This window comes from Camelus bactrianus, chromosome 25, assembly GCF_048773025.1.
Source record: "Camelus bactrianus isolate YW-2024 breed Bactrian camel chromosome 25, ASM4877302v1, whole genome shotgun sequence".
NCBI classification, from domain to species: Eukaryota; Metazoa; Chordata; class Mammalia; order Artiodactyla; family Camelidae; genus Camelus; species Camelus bactrianus.
The window spans coordinates 35277308-35291418 of record NC_133563.1 but is presented as its reverse complement, the minus strand read 5'-3'; the positions used below and the strand labels follow the sequence as shown (position 1 = coordinate 35291418).

Genomic DNA, 14111 nt, shown 5'->3' with positions numbered 1-14111 from the left:
CGGTTGGGAGGCGGGGCCGGGCCTTTAAGGCCGCGGGCACGGCTGGCCGCGGGGAGGGGCGGTGGGCGGTGTTAGCCGGGGACCTGGAGACCCGGATGGCCGCGCCCGAGGCCCCGGGACCGAGTCCTTCCCACAACCCACTCGGCCCTGCTCGCCCTGTCTGTCGCCCCCGCAGGTTGCAAAAGCGTCCACTACGACCTGGTCTTCCTCCTGGACACGTCGTCGAGCGTGGGCAAGGAGGGCTTTGAGAAGGTCCGGCAGTGGGTGGCCAACCTGGTGGACACGTTCGAGGTGGGCGCGGACCGCACCCGCGTGGGCGTCGTGCGCTACAGCGACCGGCCGGCCACGGCCTTCGAGCTGGACCACTTCGGCTCCCGGGCCGAGGTCAGGGCGGCGGCGCGGCGGCTGACCTACCACGGCGGCAACACCAACACGGGCGACGCGCTGCGCTACATCACCCGCCACAGCTTCTCCCCGCGGGCCGGCGGCCGCCCCGGGGACCGCGCCTTCAAGCAGGTGGCCATCCTGCTGACGGACGGCCGCAGCCAGGACCTGGTGCTGGCCGCCGCCACCGCCGCGCACCGCGCGGGCATCCGCATCTTCGCCGTGGGCGTGGGCCAGGCGCTGCGGGAGGAGCTGGAGGAGATCGCCTCCGAGCCCAAGGCCGCCCACATCTTCCACGTGTCGGACTTCGACGCCATTGACAAGATCCGGGGCACGCTGCGGCGCCGCCTGTGCGAAAGTGAGTGGGGACCCGCGGCCTGGGGAGGCGCGAGGGGCGGGGAGGCCCCAGTCCGCGTGGCGCGGCCGTAACTGAGGAACCCAGTAGCACCCACACCCGGTCCGGGTCCATCACCCAGGGTCCTGCCCCGTGGGCCACACTTTCAGGGAGACAGGGGTGGAAAGAAAAATTAAAGCAGGCTGGCTTCTAAACCCCACCCACTCTGAGATACATGAATGCCTCACTTCTGCAACGGGAACATCCCCTGGCCTCCTGGGACTGAGTCAGAGCACGTGCCTGCAGAGGCCTCACCAAAGCCCCTCGGTGAGAGCTGTTGGGTCCTGCCCCTCTCAGCCCCACTGAGGGGTGGCAGTGAGAGATCACGAAAGAACAGGGCCCAGATAGGGTGCAGGAACTGTACCGGGTGAACCCGAGTCAGCCAGTTCAGGTGGTGGGCGCTGCTGGTCCCAGAGGCCAAGTGCTGTTGACCTGTTGCCCTCTGGGATCACCCGAGGTCTCCATGTTATTTGTCTGGAATCCTGACTGTGGCTGGGATTGGGCGATGGGAGAGGAAGGAGTGTGTGTTGGGCAGGCAAAGATCCCATGGCCCCGAGGCTCTGACTTGGGAGGCTGACCTCCAAGGCCCTGGTGGGGTCTTTCTGACACCAACCCCCTCTCCAGGACAGGAAGGGTGAAGTGGGTTTCTCCTGAGCCAGCCTGTCTCCTCTGCCTGCTTTCCTGGGGTGCCATTTCTTCCTGGCTCGGTAACTTCCTCCTCCGAAGCCAGCAGGTGGGGGCAGGGAGTAGGGTCAGCCTCTGTCTTGCTGACTTCTGTGGGGGATGAACTGCCCCTGGTTGGGGAGCCCAGAAGGTCACACCTGGGCAGGGCAGTGGAGGAGGGGCCTGGCAGCGGGAGCAGAAGGGCAGAGCGGCAGGGGTCTGGTCCCAGGGGTGGGCCCGGCTCACAGCCTGGTAAAACTTGTCTGAGACTCGATGTCCTTAGTTTCGTTACCATGCTGTGACTTTTTTTCTCTGTATTGGCTCACTTAATCTGTATTTATTTATTCACAGACGTTTACTGGGATCTGTTGTTTGTGTGGCCTTGTGCTGATTTCTGGGCTATAGAAAAAGATAAGACACAGCCCCTGCCCTCAGGTCTTCCTTAGTCTAGATGGTGGAAAAGACTCAAAAAAAAGGAATGTGATATTGTGGGGGTGAGTTTAATCAAGGTGCCACAGAGTCTTATGGGTGGGGTCCTGCTGTGGTTGTGGTGGATGATGACCCTGCGAATGGGGGGGGACTTCCTGGAGGAGGTGGCACTTAGCTGGTTTAGAAGGACGAGGTTGGCAACACGCAGTCAATGAACTATAATGGCCGGAGGACAGAAGGGGAGTTGGGGTTGGTTGCTTTGTGTGATTGTCAAGGACTGGATAAAGGAGAGCCTTGTGTGCAAGGCTTGGAGGGTTCTGGGCAGGGGCGTGACATGGTCAGGTCTTTGTGGAGAATGGAATGCTGGCAGGACGGCAAGCAAAAAGGAGCCCCTTCACAGACTGCTGGGAAATTCAGAGAACGGTGCAGGGAATAGATGATGCGTTGTTGCCCAAGGATGAAGGAATCGATGCCCAGAGGGCAAAGAGGTGGTTACCTACCCTACAGTGTGCCAGCCATTGGCCATGGATTTCCCACAGTGATTTCATTTGATCCTCGTGACAACTTTGTAAGATAAAGATGAATCTCCTTCTCACAGATGAGGGCATTCAGAATGCTGAGACCTTGGGAGGCACAGCTGCAAGGCCTGCTGGGCCCTCAGCAGTAGGCCGGGGAGGCGACGGGGCCACGCTGGGGAAGAGGAGGCAGGGAGAAGGAACAGCCCAGGCCGAGCCAGGCTGAGGACTGACCGAGGTGCATGTGGCCAGAAGTCTGGGCTACGAGAGTCAGCCACTAGGCCACAGGCCCAGCCAAGAGGCAGATGTCCAACTTGGTGGCACAGGGGCCACCCAGGGCCCTGGGAAGCAAGGCTGCTTCTGGACCCTACCCTCTGGCATTTCACCATGCTGCCAGCCTGGGTTCAGACTGATTCTAGATCTTGGCAGAGCAGAATTTAGATTTTGAAGAGCTTCCATTGGGAATGGCAGGGCCAGCCCGGGCAAGGTCAGGTCACTGGGTCACATTGCCCTGTTAACAAAACGGCAGAGCTGGGGGCAGAATCCCGGCCTTCAGCCTCCGCACTCTGGCCTCATGCCAGGGCCCCCAGAACAGGATTTCACCACCACTGGTGTTGGGTCTGAGCCAGGGACAATGCTTTGGATCAAAGTGACAGAAAACCCCACTCTAACTTGCTTAGAGAATAAAGCACATTGACATCACACAGGATAGAAAGGCCAGAGGTCAGGCAGACGTAAGCGCTGAGACCAAACTCACTCTCTCCTGCCGTTTCTAGGCTCTTTTTTCTGGGTATTAATTCTCTTCTGGGCAGATTTGTGTGTCAGGGTCCCAGCCGTGAGGAGACGTGGAGGAAGGTTCTATCTAGAGGAGGCTGAGGTCAGGGAGTGATGCTGGAAGCACTGGGCACCAGCAGCAGGAGAAGCTGGTTGATAGCAGTGATGGAAGTGCTGCTCTGTGGGTGGGGAGGGGCTGCCCGGCAGCACTGTTGTCTCCTCAGCCCAGGGGGGAACACAGCTCTCGGCTGCCAGCTCAGCCACGGCCCCAAGGGAGCAGGAAAGGAGCCCCTGTCTTGGTCCCCTCTGGCTTTGCTGGCCCCTTCCATTGGCCTGACCTCACCTGACACCAGTCAACAAAGGGACCGGGTGATGTGGTCACAAGGGCCAGGATCTGAGGCTCAGAGCAGAACAGAGAAGGAGACAAGGGATGAGGGAGGGCCGAGGAGCTCCCAGCACAAGGCAGTCAAGTGACTCTTAGAGCTGCGTGGGTCTTCAGCCCCAGGGGAGGAGAGGGTCACGCAGCGGGCCTGGATTCAGTCTGACTGGACGGTGTGGGCCCTGCGGCTGTTCCCAGCCAGTCGCTGTGGCCCTGGAATGGAAGCAGCTGCCTCAGCCACAGTCTCCTGTTTGACATTTGGGAGTGGAATTAGTCACCAGCTGTACTCCCTCAGGGAAAGGGGTGCGACCTCTGCAGGGACATCACGGTGGTGGGGGGGTGTTGCCAAGGGGAAAGGGGTACAGGCCAGCCCCGCACACCACACGTCCACCTTGAACCATCGGGAGAAACTCAGCGATTCTCTCTAGACAGGCTTCTCCAAGTGCCTGAATAGATGCAAGATTTAAGTTATTCTTAGCCATCTAAAGGGAATCCTGTCTGTAAATACAGCTGTAGGCTGAGAGGGTCTGCTCTATTCTGGTGACAAACGAAACAAAATCTCCCCACAATTGCTTCAATTAGAAACAAAGCAAAACAAATAAAAGAGCAAACAGTGATGCAGTGGAAAGCGTGTAGGAGAGTGAACCAAGGCGCGTGACCGCATCCAGACAGCTAGGCCCCTCGGCCCCGGGGGTGGGTACCTGCGGGTGGTTCCACAGCCCCAATCCCGGCTGTCTGAACAGGGGCGGCACGCTGACGGTCTGGGAAATCGCAGACTAACGACGCGGGTTTTGGTGTAGTGATTGTTCCGTCTCTCCAGCCCCCTCATTGATTCATTCAACAGCTGTAGTTGTAACAGCCACTGAATTCACACTAATCCATTCACCCACTGCACTCCAACCCAGCCGTGCATCGTAGTGAGATTGATTCAGTTCAGTCCTTCCATCCAGCCATCCATTCACTCAGCAATCACACACTGGGTGATCCCTCTGCTGGGCACATGCCAGGTGCCCAGGATGCGGTGATGGGTCTGACGCTTCTTTTTGTCCTTGAGAAACATTTGTCTGAGGCAGCAGGAACGAGGCAGATTAGTACACCCTGAGTGTGCATGCCGCTTGCCACCTGCTGTTTGAAATGGCTGTTAGTTTACCTGCCTAGGAGCTGTCTTTACACACAAGAACAGGAGCTTCACGAGGGCCGGGTCTGTTCCTTGAGGTACCAGTGCCTGGAACGGAGCCTGGTAAGGAGGGGGAGCCACCTGAACGCCTCCCCCAGAGTCTGCCCAGGCCTGAGGCTCACTGTCCCCCGGCCTTGGGCTCCTCCGGGGAAGCACCTCCGTGTCACGACGTGAACTCCTGCCCCTTGGTGGCCTAACGAGGTTCCCTGGGGACGGGATCTCAGCCTGGCTTCCTGCAGTGTGTGGGGTGGAGGCTGCAGATGGGGCCCGGCCCCGGAGCACCGGCTGTAATTAAGAGCTTTCTCCAGCCCAGGCTCAGTCGTGGCCGCAGAACAGCCTTTATATAGCTGATCGTGTGGCCGTGAGTGAGCCCGCGGGATGCCAGCAGCGGCTGCGAGAAGCCTCCGCCTGCTTCTATTTTAGGGACGCCCTCTGGTGGTCCTCTCCTCTCCCCAGGGGCAGGGGCGTGTTCCTGGATCCTGTGCTTCAGCCCAGGATGCGAGCGTGGACTAGGGCACAGAAGGAGCCCCTCGTGCCTCTCTGATTCATGACGCACTGTCTCCCTCCGTCTGTCTGTGTTGTGTGTCCGTGCTCAGCCCCGGTGCTATCCCCTGAGCTGTGTGTCCTGGGTGTGATACCCCACGACAGACAGACAGACAGAGGCTGCTTTTGTGTGAGAAGGGGATGAATTTCATTGTTCTCCCTGGAAAAACGTTGGCATCTCCACCCCAGCCACGTGTTCGGTTAGTCTGTGACTCCATGCGTGTCCCCAGCCCCTCTGAGGAGCCCCTCTCAGCTTCCTGCGTTGGCCCACACCTCCTCACAGACCGGCTGTTGTGCTGACCCGTGAGATTGGCCCCGGGGCTGCGACTCACTGAGAGGCTCGCTCTTGCTTTTGACCATGGCTGTCACAGACCACTTCACCCTCAGATGAGGGAACCATCAGGGGCACTTGAGGACTTTTCTGTGCTGTTTCCTGTCTGCAGCATAGAACGTTTTGATTAAATAATGCAGCTTCTTTGTGTGATTGGGGATGGACTAGATCGCCCTTTAAAGAAGCCAGCTCCCAACCGAGGATGCTTTAAGGGCCCTTTACATACACTTATTGGGTCATTTTTTCAACACATTTTTTGACCCCCTGTTGTCTCCCAGACGTGGTTTTGAGGCACAGGGATCACCACGGTGATCCAAGTCATCTGTGCTCCTGCTTTTAGGGTGACACTCTCCAGAAAGGAAGGGAGACAGCGGAAAAAGTCAAGTAAATGGGCAATGTGGTTTCATACAGTGATATATGCTTTGAAGAAAGTAGAGCAGGGCCATGGGACAGCATCTCAGCTGGAGGGGTTACAGGAAGAGATGGGAGAAGTGGAGTTGAGCTTGGAATGACACGGAACAACCGTGCCTGCCAAGATTTATGGGCCCAGAGTTCCAGGCAGAGGCCAGTGCAGAAGCCAAGGGCCTGCAGGAGGCGAGGGCCTGATGTGGGAGGGGCACGTGCTGGGGGGGCCGCGCTGGGGGCAGTGACAGTGCCTCCAAGGAAGTGCCACCCTCCCCACTGTGGGAGACAGACACTGAGGCGTAGCTCTCCCCAAGTCCTCACGGCCAGCAGGAAGCAAGGGGTCAGCCAGAAGTGATGTGCACCTCAAAACCCTGCAAGTCTGTGTCCTTGAAGACCCAGAGGTAGCGCCGACAGGGGCTGGGGCTGCCTGTCGGCAGGTCTGGGTGCACGTCCAGCCTGGCAGTTTGTTTGGGCCCATCTCCTCTTGTAGGCATCAGAGAGGGCGTGGCCCTGCTGGTGGCCTTGTCCCCAGGGACCAGGTCTTCTTGTCCCTACCTCTGTCTCTATCCCTCTGCGTGGCCAGGAGACTCGGAGGTAAACTCAGCACACACACACGTACACCACACACAGACGTACAACACATACACGATACAAACACCACATACATATACACAACATGCACACATAATACACACCCCCAAACACATATACACAGTGCATTACACACGCACACACAATACACAACATACACACATGATACTGCACACACACACATACACACAACACACACACACACGTCTGGGAGCACATATGTGGCCATGAGGTGACCCACCCGGCCGGTCCCCTGGGCGGAGCCGAAGCCCAGGCAGAATCGGAGGCTGCATCAGCTGTGGGTTTGGAGCCGCCACGTGGATGCCTGTGGCTGGGCTCTTGGGACCACATCAGATGCAGGAAGCGGTTCAGGCTGGGGCCCCACCCCGGGCCTGAAGGTCACTGGGAGTTCCTCCTGTGAAAACTTGTCATGCGCGAGGTCACCTTGGGAAGTAGTAATTGGGTTACTTAAACCCGATTATGTGCTGGGAAATTTTATTAGAAAATTACTGAAAGTGATGGAAAACTAAACATTGTCAGTGTTAACTGCTAACGTGTGGGCATCGAGGAGGAAGCAGTCTCCCAGCCCTGCCCGCCAGGCCCGCGCGGCACCCCCCCGCGCCCCCTTGTGACCAGGGCGTCCTGCTCCGCGGAAGGAGACTGTCCCCTCCGTGTCTGCCTTCTCCCCAAACTGACCAGCATCCCCTTTGCCTCTGGGTTCCGGTCTCCTGTGCCGGCAGTGCTGTCTTGCTAGTGCTGAACCCTGTGCGGACTTGTCCCCGCAGGTGGCTTCCTGGAGGAGGTGGGTAGGTTTGCACAGGCAGCACCGGGCACTGTGGTTCCACCAGGGCGCGAGGGCCGGTGGAGGAGGCCGTGGTCTGCACTGGTTCAGCCCCGGCGGCCGGAGCCGGCCACCTGTCGGGGCCCCGCTGTGCCTCCCCACCCTGGGTGAGCCTCAGGCCGGTTCCCTAGCCTCTTCCCCCCCAATCCCCGGTCTCTTCACTGGTGCAGAGGGGATGGTGGTGACATTTCTACCTCGCGGAGCTGTGAGGGTGTGAGGGTTGGGACGTGGGAGGTGCTTGGTGCAGCAGTGGCCTGAGCACGTGCTGGACAAGTGTCTGCTCGCACGTGTGTGTCACATGTAAGACACTTGTGTGTGTGTGTGTGTGTGTGTGTGTGTGTACACATGCTTTATATATATTTTTATACACTTTAACCTCTTCTCTGTGTCTGTGTGTGTATGTGTTACTTTCCAGAAAAGTGATAGAGTTAAATGCTTTTTGCTTAGGGCAGTGTTTCTCACCCTTTAATAAAAGTGATCTCCCTCTGAGGGGACCTGGATAAGGGTGGGGTTTTCTCCTCTAGCTGCTTCCTTCTCTAAGTGGTAAACCCACACGTAATTGTCTGCTTATGCTGTTGGGTGGGGTGAACTGTGGGGGCCGCAGACCTCTGTCATCTCGAAGATGTTTTTCACCCTCTCCCTCAAAGCGGTTTTCACCCCCTCGGAGGCAGCGCCACCCGCTTTGAGAACGCACGGGAGGATTACCGGAGGAGCGTGCAGGGACGGCCTGGTCCCCGTGCTGCCCTCGCTCCCTCGGTTCAGCAGGTGAGCGCAGCTCTAAGAGCCCCGCATAAGTACGGGGTCTCTGTTTATGTGTCAGATTACTTTTTTAAGCTTTGGTTTCCCTTGTAAAAGGAAGACAGTAATACTGCCTACCTTCTAGGGCCGAGGCAACACAGCTGTGGAAGGCCCCCCTTGTGGCCTGGCAACCTGAATTCACTGCCACTGACTCATGCAGGGACCCTGGGCTGGGTATTTTATGGGGTGCTGAGCGGGTGGGTGGGATTCCTCCTGGAGGGCCCCTTCCTTTCTGTGTCTGGCTCACTGTCACGCTTAACCCGCTGCCCTCTCCGTGTGTTCACACGCTACACATGCCTCTTTGCCTGGTTGTGTTTAGGGGCTCCCCGTGGGCCTTGCAGATCCTCTGACCATCCCAGGGCTTGGACGAGGACTCACGCCCCGGTGCGGGCTAGAAAGGGCTTGAACGTCAGCTATAAAGCAACACCCTCCCCAGCTCCTGCCCGGCTGTGGGGCCAGTGCCAGCCACTGCACTCTCTGCCCCCGGTGCCACCCCAGGCGGGGCAGAGAATGCATCCACGTCGCCGTGACCGTCTCATTTACTGGCACTGTCACGCCAAGAATTCCAGCCCCGCAAGGTCAGACTGCATTTCCCACAGTGGCTTTAGTGTTGAATTGATTAAGGGATAAAATATAGTGACCACAGCGAAATTGGCACTTGCAAAATGTATACATGCACGAATGCAGACAGTCTACGCGTAAGTACGTGTCTCTGTATAGATGAGCAGCTGTGTAATTAGACCCGTGGAGGAATTCTGCGTTTCTGAGTGTCTCTCGCATCCTGTGGCTAGCCTTGCCCCAGCTGAACTTGTGGGAGGGCGAGTGGGACACGGGGTTACACGACGTCTGGCTTCTCAAGAAGTGTTGCTGATTAACTGCAGTGCCTCCGATGCTGCCTGACGCTTCCTGGAAAGCTGAAGGAAAACAGTTGTCAGAGCGCGTTCTCAGTGACTTGTTTTGCTGTAAAATGTGCCTGTCTTTGTCATTTTCATCACACAGACTCTGGCGTCTTTGAGTTTATCCACACACAGACACATGCAGAAACACAAGCATACTCACACCGTCACACACACACAGACACACTCACGTATGGCCACTCATACACACATGGATGCTCACGTGTGCCCCTGCCCCCCGACACACACACACTCATGAACCTTGACGGGGGTGCTCAGTGCAGCACAAAGCCCTTCCTCCTGCCCCTCACCCTGGAACAGGCTACGTGCAGCTGCTCAGACAAACACAGGGCTCGCGGCGAGGTGCATCACTGGGTGTGCAGGGAAGGGAAGGAGGTTTGCACTTAGCTCCGGTGCTTCTCAGACACCGAGGCTGGCGGTCACTGCTTGGCTGAGCTGGGCCCGGGCTCCGGGGTGCTGGCCGAGGGCTCTGCTGCCCTCCCGAGGTCCTGCTGCCCCAGTCTCCTCCCTGTCCATCCTGCAGGAGGGCCTCGCAGTCTCTGGTGACACCTACTGGTGCTTGGCCCATGGGACACTCCCCAGGAAGGAAGGAGGTCCAGGGAACCTGGGACATTTGCAATCACAGCCTCCCTGCAGGGGTTGCGCTCCTAAGGTAACCGTGACCTGGCTCTGGCCTTGATGCTGGGCAGAGCCATCTCTTCACTTCCCGCATTACAGACCCTGCCTGGGCTTACGAGGCTTCCCTAGCCCGGCATCTCCCCTCCCTGTCCTCTCTCCCCAGCTGGACTCCGGCTCCGTCCCCGCCCCCACCCCATCCAGGGCAGGCCCAGCCCCTTCCTCCTCAGGGCCCTGCCCTCTCTGGAACCTTCTGCCCATGGCTCTACTTCCCGTGGCTGCTCAGGCCCTCGTTAGCTCTCAGCTCCGATGTCACCAAGCTAGGGGGTCTCCCTAGATCAGCGTTCCCCACAAGCATCCTGGCCACCGTGCCCAGTGCCCCGTCACCTCACCACCATGTTTCCTCCGCGGCCCTGGTCACACAGGGCCATGGGGCGGCTTGCTTTTCCGTGGCTGTCTCTGCATTTGCTCTCTGCCTCCTCCTCTGTCTAGCTTGTGTCTCCAGCAGGGCAGGACCGCCTCGTCTGCGTGTTTCTGCTTGTTCCTTGAAGTGGGCTGTGTGCGCTGGGCACTTGGCGGGAGTGTGTTGGCTTAATGAGTGAATGAATGAATGCGCTCGCATGGGGTGCCAGGCGTTGTCCGCGGACTTCCCGTCCGCATTCCGTTCACTCTTCCGGGTGCCCTTGGCTAGGGAAAAATCCCTCCACCTTTGACATTGGTTTCTGGGTCTGGAAACAGAACAAAGAGGAGACTGACACGGAAGCGGGGAGGTCCGTGGACTCCAGACCTTCTTCCCCATCAGCCTCGGGCAGAGCTGCTCCGTCTGGCCCCGGCCCCGCTTCACCGTACCCTGGGCATGTGCTCGGGCTGGGTTGGGGGCAGGCCTGGCAGCCGCTCTCTCACTATTTGCAGCTCTAGGCTCCAGGCAGAAATTGGCACATCCCCACCGGTGTCAGGAAGGACCCAGCCGGGTGTGCTCCTCCGGAGAGGGAGCAAGTGTGGCCCTGACCTCCTGGACCCAGTGTCGCCGCTGTCAGCAGGCCTGGGGGATTTTTCCTTCTAGCAATGTTTTGCTCCTTCCCACCAGGCTGCCTCTAAAACACTTCCTAAACGTTCTCCCAAATACTGGGCCCCCTGACCACACCGCCCCTCCAGCCTAACAGACCTGGGAGATGGGCATTGGCCAGCGAGAGGACCTGGGGCCTCTGGGGAGGCAGCCAGTGCCAACACACTTTGACTAGAAAGGAAATGCAGGCCAGGAATCTCCAGAAAGTTCTAGAACAAGAGGGCCCCTTCTCACAGGGGCCACACGATGGCCCTGGGATGCAGCAAATAACAATCCCCGGGTGTTTCTTTAACAACTGGGAAGGCTCTTTGTTCATCTGTAAAGCACGGATGTTAATATCTGCATTGCAGAGAGGAGTGAATGGGACCCCGTGTGTGACCTCGAGGCAGTGGAGCCGTCTGATGCCTGGCTGGTTATTATTACATTCACACCCAGGGTGCTTTCCAGTGCTCAGATGTGTGGGTAGAGTAGGGGTCCAGCACTCCATGTCCAAGCCTCACTGCCCCTCTTGATTCCTTCCTTTGCCACTTGGCTGTGTGATGTTGGATAAATTACTTAACCTCTCTGAGCTTCCCCATGTGCCAGAAACCCATATTGTAGGGTTGCTGCGAAATTGGAGCACGTAAGTGCCTACAGTAGCTGGTAGGCGGTGCAAAGGGGGTTCAGCACTTCCCTTTTCTTCCCCACCATTGCACTGGTAGGTAGAGAGAGGCCCCAGCCTGCCTGTGCCCAGAGCTGCTGGAAGTTCACGACACGCGGCCAGGATTTTATTAGCACTGGTTATTCTGACTCCAGAGAACTTGCATGCTCCTTTTTAGGGTGTCTCTGTGTACTTAGCCTCCATCGCTGACCCTCCCAGCATCTGCAGGTATTCACTGGCCAGTGTGCAGAGCACTCTCCCACCTGTCTTGCTGTCTGTCTGTCTCCATGGTGACTCCCTTGAAAACAGGGGCCTGTCCCTGTCCCCCTGGCTGGCACTCTTGGGTCCAGAAGTGCATGTTGAGCCCACAAGGCCCTGTCATCCTCCAGGCCTCCAGGGGATGCTGCATCTGGTGCAGGCTCGCCTCTGCAAGCGGCTCTCACCGCCACCTACCGCTCACTGGCCGTCCCACTGCCTGCTTCTCCTGGAGCCTCCTGCTGCCTCAGGGCACGGCTCAGGGCTGCTATTAAAAAATTATATTTAGAACCTAAAAATATTGTACTCATGAATCATGTTCCAGTCTTTAAAGTGAATTTGAAAATACAGAAAGCAAAAATGAGTTTAAGAAAACACTTCAAGTTCTGTCCCCCAGGGGTAACCATAGTTTGGGCGTTTTATATGATCTTCCAGACACCCATGTATATGTCGGTTTGTGGTAGTGAGTATGAAAGTGCTGGAGGTTCAGTTTGGATCCTGTTTCCACCACTGACGAAGGGTGTGGTTTGAGCAGGTCATCTAAGCCATCTTAGCCTTGGTTTTCTCATCTGAAATATGGGCATGATAAATATACTGGTGTGTGTCAAACAGGATGCTAAACACTGGCTTCTGTCAGCATTAAACACGCGTCAGCCGTGCCCTCGGGAGCCATGATCCTATAATGTGCGAGCTTGTTGATTCCTTTTTTCTTTTTATGGAAGTATAGCCAGTTTACTGTGCTCCAGCGGGATCTTATTCTTTCTACTGCCGGGGAGCCAGAGGTGCTCAGCTGGAGAAGCCTGGAGAGAGGAGCACGCTGGCTATCTTGAAACATCTAACCGGCTTTCATGAGAGGGAACGGGACCTGATTTGGATTTGGTGCCAGCAGAGGGCAAGCTTGAGGACAGGCCCTCGCCATCTGCCCCAGCCGTGGTCCCCAGTGCCCTGCCCAGAGCCAGGTATAAGTGGGCACCAGCAAATGGACCCGGTGGGCGGAACTTGGAGAGCACTTGAAACCTCTCAGCTCGGAGTGAGGAAGCCCCTTGGACACATCAGGGATGCCCAGAGGCAGAAGGGGTTGCCTCAGGAAGTAGCAAGCTGGCTGTCTGTCCCTGCAGGCTTTGGAGACAGACAGACATGGGTCCCTGTGTGCACCTTGGCCAGGTGACCTGGGAGAGACTGAGTCAGGTAGTGGTCAAGAGCCAGACGCTGGGGCCAGCCTGCTGGCTTTGCCACCTGCTAGCTCTGCAGCCTTGGACAGTTGGCTAACTTTTTAATGCCCTTCTTTCCGCATCTGGGAACAGCAGCACCTATCCCGGACGGCTGTAGGGAGGAGTCAGTCAAAGGTACTAATGGATCCAACGTGCTGAGCACGGTGTCTGGGCAGAGCAAGCCCTCTCTGTGTGTCCGTGGGGCACGGAGATAACTCTTGTCGCCCGGCAGAGCACAAACAGTCAGCGTCGCACGCCCAGCGAAGTGCCTGGCATACAGGCATCAGTCCTGGCAGCCCTTACAACTCTGATCATTATTCACATCATCCCTGGGGCCCTGCTGGCTCTCCACGGTGGGGGTGTGTGGACGACTTCCCGGCTGGCCTCAGAGCAGCGGAGGAACTGCCGTGTGTCTGCTGGGTGTCTGATTCATCTCTCCTCCTCCGCCTCTTCCTCTGCCCACTTGGAATGTCATCATCTGGTCTGTGGTTAGCTGCACTCAGCAGCGGCTGCTGGGAGGTGATGGATGGGCAGTGATTGCTTCCTCTCCGTTGCTCGCTGAGCCCTCGGGCTGTGCTCCCTGCTTCTCCCAGTCCTGCTCCGCTAGACTGGGGAACTGTCTGTACTCCTAGATTCCAGACACACGTAGACCTTTATTTAAATCCAGTTGCTCCTCCTGTCTGGTAAGCTGCTTAACTTCTCTTAGCCTCAGTTTTTACATCTGTGTAATGGGAACAAAATCTACCTCCTTGAATGGTGGTTATAGGTAAAATCCCCAGCTGGGTGATTGGCACACAATAGGCACTTAATTGGCAGCACCCTTTTTTTCCTGCATGGAGAAACCCTTGGCCAGGAGCCAGGGGATGGTGTGATGTGTGTTCTCTAGACAGAACTGTGGGTGTGTCAGTGCAGAGCAGAAGGACGTTAGAGACCATCTTGTACTCTCTCTCCCTTTGCTGTTTGGTAAACTGAGGACATGGTGAAGTTTTTTCCAGAGAAACTGCATTGATTTCTGGTGTTTTGCCCTGGGAGCAGCAGCTCTGATCAGCCAAGGCTCAGCCTCTGGTGAAGCAGAACCCACGCTGTGGAGGGTGTCTCCAGAAGTCTGGAATGTTCTCCCTCCCTAAAGACTGAGGGCGTGTGACTGTCAGTGGGTGGCAGTTAAGTGAACTCCAGGCCTTTG

The 14111-nt window shown here is 57.4% G+C and overlaps 1 protein-coding gene across 4 annotated transcripts in view; it reads left to right on the top strand.

The window, feature by feature from the left end:
- The window catches only part of COL22A1 (collagen type XXII alpha 1 chain), a 213899-nt gene that overhangs the window by 20968 nt on the left and 178820 nt on the right, over positions 1-14111 (top strand). For all 4 annotated transcript variants that reach the window (XR_012502318.1, XM_074353139.1, XM_074353140.1 and 1 more), the window contains exon 3: positions 176-742. Coding sequence is in view for 3 of the 4 variants with exons in the window: in XM_074353139.1 (XP_074209240.1) it covers positions 176-742 (567 nt within the window). In the remaining variant the exon portion in view is untranslated. The remainder of the gene's footprint in view (positions 1-175; positions 743-14111) is intronic.